The following is a 12,455-nucleotide window of genomic DNA, read 5'->3' as shown; positions in this document are numbered from 1 at the left end:
AACTTTTCATGTATCAACTTATGCGCACAATTTTAAGCGACAGCAGCAACAGCAACCACAACAACAACAACAACAACAACAATCAGAAATAACTTTTGCATTTAGTCATAACTGCATTTAAAATATTTTCGATTGTTGACTGGCCCCGCGCACAACAAAACTCGTATTTTGATTTTATTTGGATTGTTCGTAACTCCCCCATATGCAAAAAAGAAAAAACAACAAAAAATATCAAAATAAATAAAGAGAAATATATACATAAATGGGATAGACGCTGAATGCAATTGTATCCCAGCCCAGGTACGACCCACTTCTGTCATGTTGCACGATAAATACTTGGAGATTTATTGTTCGCCACGGTGGCAGGCATAATTACAATTTATGCCCCATTCGGGGGCAGCACAAACAGCCAACAAACAACCAGCAACCAGCAACCAGCTAACAACAACTTGTGCAATCTACGAGCCAAGTTCAAAGCGTGTTTTGAGGAAGCTGTCGCCAAAGACAAAGACCGTACAAATTGCAAAAGGAAGCTGTCCATCGTCTTTTGTCTCTCAGTCAGAGTTTGTCTACCTGCCACACAATTGCCATTATTCTTGCGACCATTGAAAGTGAATATTTATAAATAACGGCAACGGGGAGAATGAAACGTATGTCGAAATATAAATACTCTAGCATTCCATGGTACATAGAGTTAATTTTTGAATAGTTAAGATGCTGCTTGATTGAAGAAAAAATAAAACTTTCATTACTTTCAGCAGCTTTTCGTGTATGCTTTATGGAACTTTGAGAGCTTTATACATTCTGCAATATCAATGAGCTTCTTAGCTCTTGCAACATAAGCTGCGTGAGCTTTTAGTAAGACAATAAGCAAGTTGATTGTTAATACTCAACGGGTCTAAAAAGCAGGAGCTTAAATAGAATTTAGAATTAAATTAATATGGTTTTTAGATCTTAAGGAAACATATTTTCTAAGCTTCTACTCACATAATTAGAAAAATATATTGTTTCATATTTGATACAAAAAAATACTTATACTACACTAAAACTAGAAATTACATACATAAGAGGTTAAAATATATTAGGGATCTCTCCAGAGCATGATTGCATGAGCTTTTACTAACACAAAAGCTTTTGAACAATACCTACTTCAGACTTTGCGATATTGGAGGTTAGTTAAAATCTGCTGAGACATAAAAAACCTTTCTAATATACACTAACTTTCAACTTTAGCCTTATTTTTCCATTTCTGGAACTCCTCTAAGTCACTCTAGCAACCCTACACAGCCAGCTGAATGTCCCTTCGGTTAGGGTACAATTGACTTTCGCATACCTATTTCAGGGGGGGCCATTACATCATGTGAAGTTGAAGCACTTGGCTGCTATTGTTGAGCACATAATTAAGCGCCGCTTAGCTTATGTAATTAACGTCAGGTAAATAAGAGAGACAAGAGCGACAAGCGGGAGGACCCGAATAAGACGAAGTCTAATGAATCGTTGGCCAGCTGCGTGCGCTGATTTATATGCGAGTTTTTCAAAAGTTTTGTTGCTGTTGTTGTTGTTGTTGTTGCTGCTGTGTGAATTGTGTTTTGTCACCGCGTGCACAAGTCCACAGTTCGATCTTGCGCACTTAAGAGCCTCGTTTACGCAGACTCTCCACTGGAGCACTCATATTCGCCAGCCAGTCAAAGTCAGTCGGCGCTCAAATCGAACTCCAAGTTGAAGTCGCAGCGGCAGCCGCAGCTGAAGCTGAAGCTAGAGCCAGAGCCAGAGCGGAACATGTGACATAAGTCGCCGGGTGTATGGCAATGATATATGAATATGACAAAGCGACATGGACAACTTTATTGGCTCATGAAAAGCGCTGTCACTGCCGCTGACTGACATAAATCACGAGCAAAAACAACAAACAAAAACAAAGCGCAAACCATTCGACGAACCCAACGAGCTGCAAACGCAGCCAACTTCAATCGGGCGATCGCAGCTAAAGATCTCAGCTCAGAGTAAAAACTAAACCAAAAGCAAGCAACTTAAAAATAAATCAAAAATCAATTTTCGCAAAAGACAAAAAGAACAACAAGACGCGACGAGACGTCACAATCTTAACGTTCAGCCAGCGTGAAGATCGCGATCTTAGTTCGAGTGTATCTGCATCTGTGTGTGGGTTTATCTAGCTTCACTAACTAACAATGAGAAAAAAATATTTATTTTTAAAATACCAATATATCTGTTTAAATCGAGGACAAGTTCTTAGCATTTAAAATTATATAAATGATATTTATATATATATTTTTTTTACATTCATATATTTATATTTGTGTCATGGAACTCTTTTGATGATGATCGATTTGCAGTTGTTATGAGCAGCTGACTTATAACAGACTCAAACAGTTAGTGGCACAATTTGATCAAGGTTAAAGTCACGAATTACGATAATTGCTCTAGTTTATTTTAGCCAGCAGATGGCACAATGACCTGAGATAAGCTTGAACATAAACTAGTTTATTCGTAGTGCAATTGCCAGCATAAATCATAGAAAGATAGTTTATTTTTATGGAAACAGTTTAGCTGTAATTTGCTGAGGTAAGCTGACAATTTCTATACAATATGAGTTAACCTTGAGATGTTTAATTGATTTGTAGAGGATATAATAATATTATAAATATACAAATTATGTTTACAGACGTTGCTAGACTTAAGGCTAAACTTGTGAATACGTAAGAGCTTTTTCTACAGCTAGCTCTGGCAGAGACAAAGCTACATAATGGCCAGATTCTAGCGTAAAGTTTAATGGCTAAGGGGCATTCAATAAATGCTTAATTATAGCTTATGTAGAATCAAATGGACAGAAGAGAGTATTTTCCTTCCAGCCCTCCCTCAATAAGTTCAACTGTTTTTATTTTTATTGGCAATAATAATAATACTCTGCACATTCCATGAAGTACATTCTTCAAAATATATAATATATAATAAACAAATCAAATACTCCTTATATTCCAAAATCAGTCCATCTACTTTTAGTTATGATTGTTTTTGCTCTTACTTATACAAATATTACGTCTCATATATTAAAAGTATCTGGTATATTTCTTCCTATTCTATTTTCATTTCATACATAATTGCTGCAACTCATGTTTCCCCGTCTCCCCACATATAACTGTATATACCCAGCGACCTACCCTATAACCATAACTGTTCCCGTTTTTCTTTTCATTTGTCATAGAACCCCAACAAACTAGACCAACAAGTGAACAACTACGTCATATGTGGCAGCCACAACACACACACACACACATACAGAGCACACTGACACGCCACCTATCGGCTGGCGGAAAGCGCAGTCAGACACGCCATCTAGACACGCTAGAAGTGGTCAGAGTACACACACGGAACACTCCTATTTAGCCCATTTAAGTATGTTTTTTTTTTTTTTAGCCATTGCAGCGAACAGCGAAACGAAAACCCTTTAGCCCTATAAAATGTGCGCCCAACGCGCATGACCTCAACAATTTGGTTCACTTCAATTGCCAAACGCACACACGAATGGCCAAAAGGTCCTGTTGCGTGCTTCACTACGACGACAACGAGTGCTCATTGTAAGTAAGTAGTTGTTGTTGTAGTTGTTGCTGATATTGTTAGTACTGTTGCCATTGCTAAATGACCAAAGCCTGACTGACCGTACTTTCGGGTCAGTTCGTCAGTTGCGTTAAGTTCGTGAGCAAAGGCGGGCGCGTTGTGTTCTAATATTGAGATTGGCAACTTTTGCTTTTACATATAGCACGCTTGACGCTACAATATGAATTTCAAATAACTACAAAACAAAGGTGTAAAGTTCTATATATACTCCTGGATATATATATACATATATATATAGAGAGAGAGAGAGAGCAGCCATGGGCTGCGCCAGCAGCACTCCGATGGTTGCAACGGCTGGCAGCGAAATGCTAAAAGCTGCCACACATGTGGCAGGCGATGTTCAAAAGCAAGGCGAAGCGGCAGTTGCAGGTGTGTGTGTGTGTGTGTGTGTGTGTGTGTGTGTGTGTGTGTTTGGTTGACATTTAAAATTGCACTTCTCAATATTTACACACAGTTGTAGTCGAGCCTGTGCGTATACTTAATATTTGCATTGGGCGCAACAGCAAATCAATTGAAGCACATCATTCATTAGCGTAATGAAAGTAACGTAGTTGACCTTTGAACTCGCGCCTTATATTGTGTTAGGCCATCACATAAACAGTTGACATAATGAGCCAATGCCTAAAATAATAAAATAATAATGCCCAACTAATCAAGGGCAATTGACCAGGCGACGTTGCTCTACAAGGACTAACAATATATAAGCAAATATATACATATATATACATTCTCTCACATAAATATATTCGCATACACACACATATTTATATGAATAGCATATGAAGAAAAACGAGTTTATTGCGTGACCAGCAAATTGGAGCACTCGACTTCTATTTTAAATAATAAAAAAAAAAACGCGAAATTTGCATATTGAGTTTGAGGAGCGTACGTGTTGCTGGGCATTTTGCTAGGGCAAATGGCACATTGATTGATTGAATCAATTTGCCGTTGAAAAGAAAAACTAGAGAACAAAAAAAAAAAAGACTGTTGAGCAACTAGCAAACATATCTAATTAGATGGTAAAATTAACTAATTACGGGTTGGGCTACGAAGAGAGTCAGAGCAAGATTTATGAAAGTTGTGTCGAGAATCCTGTTGGGATTTGCTATTTGCCTAAAGTTATTAGTCAAGAGTGAAATATTTGCATTGTGTACTTCACAGATCGAATAAGGAATACTTGGGAACAAAATATAAAATAATATGATATATGTAAAGTCTGCAGCCGATATGAAGTATGAATAAATATCCTGTATTAACTTTATATATTTTATATTTAACAACAAATATTGTTATTGTATATTTCATAGAATGAGTAAGGAATGCATGGAGAGTAGAGCATATAAATATAAAATCCAATTGATTTCCGACAATTCGAAATGGCAAGGGGTTCAGTTTTTTTCGACTTACACAGAAATTCAAATTATCGATAATTATCGAGAATACATTTTTGTAAAGAAAATTTTGTCGATTTATACCGGTTTTCTATTTAGCTCGGTATACATTATCGAGACTCTACTGTATTATGATATATGTAAATTCTACAGCATGCCTATATATAAGTTTTCATAAAGTTCTTCACCCTGTTATGTCATACCCTACCTATAAACTAACTGTGCAGCTGTGCTCATGAAAATCTCATATAGTGCGTCTGAAAACTAGATCTAAATAAATATCATTAAGCAATTGCTGCTTAATTATCATACTATCAAATCGATCTACATGCAACTTGCACACAGGGTATCTCCTCGTCCTCACAGTGCTCACATATCAGAAATAAATCGATTGTAGTCTAATTGATAGCTGCGGGTCAATGGCCTGGCCTGCTGACAATTACGCCAACGGCCCACTCAATTATGGCCACATAAATAGATTTGAACAATTTGTCAATCATTTTGTGCCTTTGCAGACGCCACACAGGCCATTAGCTCGACCATGGACACGGCCAAGGAGACAGTCAGCACAGCCGTGGCGGGCATTACCAACGAGCTGGGCAGTGCGTTCAAGGAGGGCAGCGAAGCACTGGAGGAGGCCAAGCACAAGGTAATGGAGGGCTTGCACCTGGAGAGCAAGACGAACGCTGAGAATACGGAGACGAGCTCATCGAGAGCGCCGACACCTGCTCTGGAGCCGGATGGCGATAGCTTGAAGACCTCAACGCCCGAGCCAGAGATCGAGAGGGCGCTGGCCAATGAGGAGGAGGCGCCGCCCACGCCCAAGCCCTCGCTCGAGGAGCTGGCCGGACTGAGCGCCCAGGCGAGCGAGGCGAGTGTCGTTACAGTGGTGGCCGCTACAGTGGTGGCCGAAACGACAGGCAATGCGGAGACGAAGGCAACCGTGGAGTAAGTACGCATCGAGTGCACCCCGTTGCCTACGTAGAGACCGTAGTTGAGACCACTGCATCAAATGTAGAAACTGCAATAAGTCGCGTAGTTTGTACCTTTTGGCTTTTGTATTTTGAAAGTAAACCGTAGCTCAAACTAAACCTATAAATATCTCATATATAATATACTTATTTTATCTATATCTATATATATACTGCTCTCTTTTTCTCTCTCTCGTCAACAATATGTAAATTGTAAATAAATAACCTTTATCTCCATGTACATATCATATACTCTGCATTTCTTATTACTGCCAGCTAGCAGCTATTCAGCTAGCGGCTAACAAGAGCAACAGCAGCAAGTCTTGTGCGTAGTATTGGTAAATCATAAAGATATCTAGACATATATACTAAATACTATATACACTGCTATATCTTTATACAACTTTGGCATGCCAAAGTTCATTGTGGTAAACTCTTGCTCAATGGATTGTGAGAGAGGAACTGTAGAAGTATTTAAACTGTATCAGTCTGACTCTGTCTGAAATCGATTTTCTATATAGTATTAAATTATTATTAAAAAAATAAAATAAAATAAACACGCAATGAGACATAAGATTTGTTGAATGTATATAAAAAATTATATATATTTTGTTTTTAATATAAAAAATTATTTTTTGTTTTTAATATAAAAAAATTATATATTCTTTGTTTTTAATATAAAAAAATTTTTTTTATATTGTAAAAACAATATATACATATTTGGGTATTTATTTTAAATATAAAAATAAATATTCGTTTTTTATAGATAATAAATATTTTTTAGGACTATTTTATTATTATTATTTTTTATTTATTTATTTTATTTTAATTTTTTTCATAATTTATTCATTATATAAATGCATATATTAATTTATCTATAATTTAAAATTTTCTTACTATATATAAAAGTTAATTGTTACCAGAAACTTAGTTAAACGGTTGTTAAGGCTTGACCTTCCTTTATTCCCAGCTGAAGTAGAGGTCTCAAAGCACATTTAAAGACCTGTTAATGCCGATTTCACGTATGCTCCACCTAGCCATAAATCAATCCCTAACAAGAGTTTCAGCAAATCAAAACTCACACACATAACATCTAATACAAAGCAAAATACTTAAAGAAAAAAACCAAAATGAATCCTTATTAACACACACACACACACATACACACACCGACAACACACTCCCCTGCAATAGTCATTGGCAGCGTAAGGGAGAATCCGAGCAGGAGGAACAGCGTCGCCCCAACACCACCGAATGGGAAAAGCTGGCCGATCTGCTGGCCAAGGGCCATAGGTTTAGGCCCTACGAGAGCTTTGCCCGCAATCAAAATCAGTTTTCCGTCTACAAGGACTACACGAGCCTGAGGGATAAGCCCGGCCATTACGATGGACACTTTAGTGACGGCACCTCGCTATCGAGCACCCAGTCAGACCTCTCCAGCGGCCACTTGACACCAGCCCCGCCCAAGGGTCAGCGTGACTATGCCAAGTTCGTGGGCGCTGAGCAACCGACGAGCGTGTCGCGTGCCAGTTCCAGGCTCTCGAATGTGGGCGGGGCTGGCACAACCCCTCGAGCCTTCGACTATAATCCACAGCGTGAGCGCATCAATCTGGGCACGCGAGGTGCCAGTCGCGTGGAGTCGGCACGTCGCTCCCTGTGGGCCAGGAGCCAGCCCGACGTGCTGCCCGAGGAGCCAAGCTATAATCCGGTGAGGCGCAGCAGCTTGGTCGCAGCACTGCGCCCAGTCGTCGATGCACCACAGCGGCCAATGAGCAGATCCACCTCAAATCTGCAGATGACGAGGAAGCAGAGGGAAGAGCAACGGGACGCCATGCCAGGCAGTCGAAGACACTCCGAGGTGAACGCAGTGAGACCCAAGCAGAAGGAGAACAAAGCAGCGCCACAGAAACCCGCGAGATCGAAGCCTGCTAAAGAGACCAAACCACTTGCCAAACCGCCAACTGAGTCCAGGCCTCAGCTGGGTGCGACCTACAAGTCCGCGTTGGACTCATCGCGCGACATCAGCTCGGCGCTGCTGTTGACCACGCCCTTAACTGCCACCTCACTGCTGCACAGCCCTAAAGCCGACAGCGGCAGTAAACCGCCAACGCCCACTGTGGCACGTGCCGGCACTTTTGTGGTGGAGCCGAAGCAAACGCCAGCTGTCACGCATGCCACGCCCCTGCGACAGGCAACTAGGACAAGTGCTGCCCTTATCGCAGATGCCATTGAATCCGAGGAAGAGCGTGCACGCATCCTGCCCGAGTCAAGCACGGCTATGACTCAACAGACACTCGCCTCACCTGAGCGAACATCGCCAAATGCTGCCTCAGCCGTGACCAAATCTCTTCCATCCCCGTCCGCATCGCGTGCCCCGTCGCGCATCTCCTCCAGCAGCAGCGACACGGATGTGGTCATACAGCCGCTGAGTCATCTGAACACGCCCAGCGCCGTTTCGCTGTCGCCCGATGTCGTTGTTACGGAATACGATGACAGCGACTTGGAGGCGGCCTTGGCACAGCTCGCCGGTAGGCGTGGCTCGGCAGCAGCCTCCCTGCACTCCCAGCGCTCGGCCACACGCAACTCGAACACCTCCACCGTGCGCGACTCGCGACGCACTTCACCCTGGCTCCGGCGCAACATGGACAACTATGGCAGCCAGGAGCTGAAAACTCATACAAGCTGTGGCGCTCTGGGCGTCTGCTCGTCCGCCCAGGGCCAAGGTGCCGGGCACCTGCTCGAGCGCTGTGAAATCTGTTGTAATGAATTTGTGATGAGTTAATTTAGTGAACTAATGAAACTACCAGCTAGCAGAAGGAAAAGCGAAGTACACAATTCAGGCAAAGAGCTAGTGACCGGTGGGCGTGGCTCGGCTGCAGCTAGTTCTCCATTCCCAAAAACTTTATTCTATATATTCTTATATACATAGTATGCAGAGTACTTACTACCTCATAATTGCTTTCAAGATCTTTATTGATTTGAGAGCATAATTTTATTTATTATTATTATTATTATTATTATTATTATCCCAAAGTCGATGTAAATTATATGTTAGATTTTACCCAATTAAATTGATCTTCATTTGGCATCAAAATAAAATCTGCCATAAATTAATTTTTTTTTTTTTTCTATTTAAAAATAAAAATGAGACATTAAAAATTTCAAAGCAAATGTTACTCAAGAAAAAAAAAACAATTTTATAAAAAAAACCTATAAACAAAAAAGAAACTTTTAATATCGATGCCACAAAAAAAAATTGCTTATGCTTATTACAAGTATTTTCTAGTCGAGCATTTTCATTTGTTTATAAAATTGCAAATTTCAAAAATTATTTCCAAATTTATATTCCAAAATTTTAATAGGTATAAAATTAAATTTGTAGTTAAGAATACATATTAGCTAAAAAAAATGTTTTTATATACATATTATATGCCTATTATTAATAATATATCTAAAAAATAATTATATTTTATTGATTTAAAAATTCTTTAATTATCATAATATGCCCACTAAAATCTATCCTCCAAAAACTTCCAAAATATATTTTTTTTAATTCTTTTATAAAATAGCTTTATAGACCTAGTACAAATATAATTAATAATAATAAGTAACCCAACGATTTTATAAAGCCATAAACAAAACACATTTCATGACCACAAATCAAATATTCAAACTACAAAAATAAAACAAATTCCAAGAAATTAGAGTGAATAATTATTTTATACAAATATTTTAACTTTTTTATTAAAAATTTGCACGTAACTCAAATAACTTGAATCGAAAACTGGGCTATAAAATAATAAAACTCAAAGTATAAAATTAAAATGTAGAATTGTGTCTAATTGGAATCCAATACCAACAGATCTCTGTTAAGCATATACATATTCCCACTGCTAATCGTAGCACAACATTTTAATGTCGAATGGAGACTAATTGGCATATAATGCCAACAAATTACTGTTATGCTCGTAGAGGCTCTGCTGTAAGTGCCTAACATTTAACTAGCATACTATTAACTGTATTATTAACCTGCTTTTCCACTTCAGTTCCCCAAAAGTCATATACCCATAGTAAGTAAGTAAACAAACCAAAGACAACAGCTCCATGGTTAAAAGTTCAATTATTGAATTATGAGCGCTTTACAGCCTCCGACTGTGTACTTAAATTTGTTAAACATTAGATCTGTTTTGTGTGTTGTCTAATTGATGACTTAATATAACAACAACAAAATTGAATTGTTAATCTTTGCCGTTCACTCAATTATTCTGCAACTTTGGTGTATGTGTGTGTCTGTGTGTGTGTGTGGGAGGGAGAGAGACATAGGAGGGGAGCTGTGGCAGTTAGGTCTTTATGTTCGTTTTATGTTTCATGTTTCACGTACCACATGCGCCACGTCTACCGTCCGTGACTTAATGAACTATTAACAGCAATGATAGTAATTTGTTGTAGCAGCCGCAGCCGCAGCCGCAGCCGCAGCCGCAGCCCCGGCCACAATCGCAGCAGCAACAAATGAAATTGCTTTCAGGCAACAGCAACAACAACAACAACAAACAAACAAGCAACAACAAGTTGTCTTCATGGCACTTTTTGGCAAACAAATAGACAATTCAACAAAGCGACATGCAGACAAATGACTACAGCAACAAAACGAAAATAAAAAGGAAAAAAGGAAAAAGAAAAAAAGCAAGGCAAACTAAACGAATACTCATACTCGTACTCAGCGATATTCATATACTCGAATAGTCAAGCACTTTGCGGGGGTGTCAGATCGTTAGACCCCGTCGCACCTGTAGCCTATAGCAGCAGCAGCAGCAGCAGTCGCCGTAGCAGCAGCCGTCGCAATTGGCTTTGCAACTATTTTGGCACGATTTTCAAATTACGTACATTGACTCGCAAAATGTTTGGTTTATGCCGCAATTAATTTCCAGCCGGAAGAAGCAGAAGCAGCAGCGGCAGCGGCAACAGCAGCGGCAGCGGCACAAGTGGCCCCCAGTTCAGTTGGAGGTGGAAAAGTTGAAGGTCTTCTGTTACTGTTGAAGTCTCTTAACATGTTGTTGCTGGTGCTGTTGTTGTTGTTGTTGTTGTTGCTCTGGCGTGACATTGAAAGTGAAAGAACAAGTTTTATACGTTGGCAGCGGGGCATTTCTATTTTTTAATGACGCTGACTTTTACATGGCAGCTGACTAGCTGCCTAGCTGCCTCGCAGCTGAGCTGACTGACTGTCTCAGCTGTTGCTGCTGCTGCTGCTGCTGCTGCTGCTGCTGCTGCTGCTGGTGTGGTTCATTGAACGCATGCGTGGCAGCCACAAGTGGCAGCGGCGTCCACAAGTAACGCTAATGATCTATGAAGTGTAAGTGCTTTGTACTTTTACTTTCATTTATCATAAATGGAGGCGTCATTTGTGCTCGACACTGTTGAAATTAGCAATGCGCCCAAAAAATACATTTTAGCACTTCATTCAAAGCTGTTGCGGTTGCTGTTGTTGCTGTTGTTGCCGTTGTGGTAAAACTAGCTTTTAATCAAATTTACATGCGGCAACAATGTTTTTTGTGGCCATACGCACTGTGGGCTGTGCCACAAAAGCAACAAACACCAACAACAGCAGCAGCAACAAGTCTTTTTCTTTAGTGTAAAATTGATTTATGCAATTGTTTGTTAGCCACCAGCTGATTTGTTTATATGTGCAACGACAGCAACACGGCAACCAGTAACAACAGCAGCAACAGCACCAGTAACAACAGCAACAACTGCAACCAGGCAAATCAATAAGTTTATGCAACATGTGGCTGATTGTAGATTTTTGAGTAGATAAAATCAAAAAGACAGCCAGAAGACAATGGCGGTAACCGCGTTCACAGGCTTCCGCTACAAGTTGTTACCATTTCAGCAACAACAGCGCTGAGTTAATAGCAACAGGTAAAGATGAGAAGTAGCAGCAGCAGATAACATTGGAGGTAGTGTTAAATAATATACTACAGCTAGGAGCAACATCTATAGTTAACAGCAAAGGATATCAGTTACAGTTAACAACAACATCTAAGAGCAACAGCTAACAGCAGCAGCAGCTAGGAGCAATATCAACAGCTAACAGCAACAGCTAACAGCAAGAGCAACAGTTAACAGCAACAACTAGGAGCAACAGCTAACAGCAACAACAGCTAACAGCAGCAGCAGCTAGCAGCAGCAACAGCTAGGAGCAATTTCAACAGCTAACACCACCTAACAGCAATAGTAACAGCAACAGCAGCAGCTAACAGCAACAGTAAAGAACAACAACACCTAAAAAGGCTAGCACTTAACAGAAAAATCTAGTAACATCTGCACCACATAACAGTAACAGTTAACAGCATCTAACAAAGCTACAAGCAACAGCAAAAACTTGCAGCAACAGCTTGGAGCAACAGCAACAGCTAGCAAGGGCCAGCACTTAACAGAACAATTTAACAGCATCTGCACC

The 12,455-nt window shown here is 40.0% G+C and overlaps 1 protein-coding gene across 1 annotated transcript; it reads left to right on the top strand.

The window, feature by feature from the left end:
• The first annotated feature begins 3,711 nt into the window (after positions 1-3,711).
• LOC6581585 (immunoglobulin A1 protease autotransporter) lies at positions 3,712-9,104 on the top strand. The gene is made up of 3 exons (XM_044010214.1): positions 3,712-4,005; positions 5,543-5,975; positions 7,166-9,104. The coding sequence occupies exons 1-3, from the start codon at positions 3,894-3,896 to the stop codon at positions 8,778-8,780; spliced, it is 2,160 nt and encodes a 719-aa protein (XP_043866149.1). The 5' UTR covers positions 3,712-3,893; the 3' UTR covers positions 8,781-9,104.
• The last annotated feature ends 3,351 nt before the right edge of the window (positions 9,105-12,455 follow it).

Source organism: Drosophila mojavensis, unplaced genomic scaffold, assembly GCF_018153725.1.
Source record: "Drosophila mojavensis isolate 15081-1352.22 unplaced genomic scaffold, ASM1815372v1 contig_74, whole genome shotgun sequence".
In the NCBI taxonomy this organism is placed as follows: Eukaryota; Metazoa; Arthropoda; class Insecta; order Diptera; family Drosophilidae; genus Drosophila; species Drosophila mojavensis.
This window is presented reverse-complemented; position numbering and strand designations above follow the sequence as displayed.

Excerpts from the sequence above, each read along its gene's own strand:
- LOC6581585 (XM_044010214.1), top strand. The coding sequence starts at position 3,894 with ATGGGCTGCGCCAGCAGCACTCCGATGGTTGCAACGGCTGGCAGCGAA. Across the intron at positions 4,006-5,542 it reads AGGCGAAGCGGCAGTTGCAG|ACGCCACACAGGCCATTAGC; the intron begins GTGTGTGTGTGT and ends GTGCCTTTGCAG. Across the intron at positions 5,976-7,165 it reads GAGACGAAGGCAACCGTGGA|CACCGACAACACACTCCCCT; the intron begins GTAAGTACGCAT and ends CACACATACACA.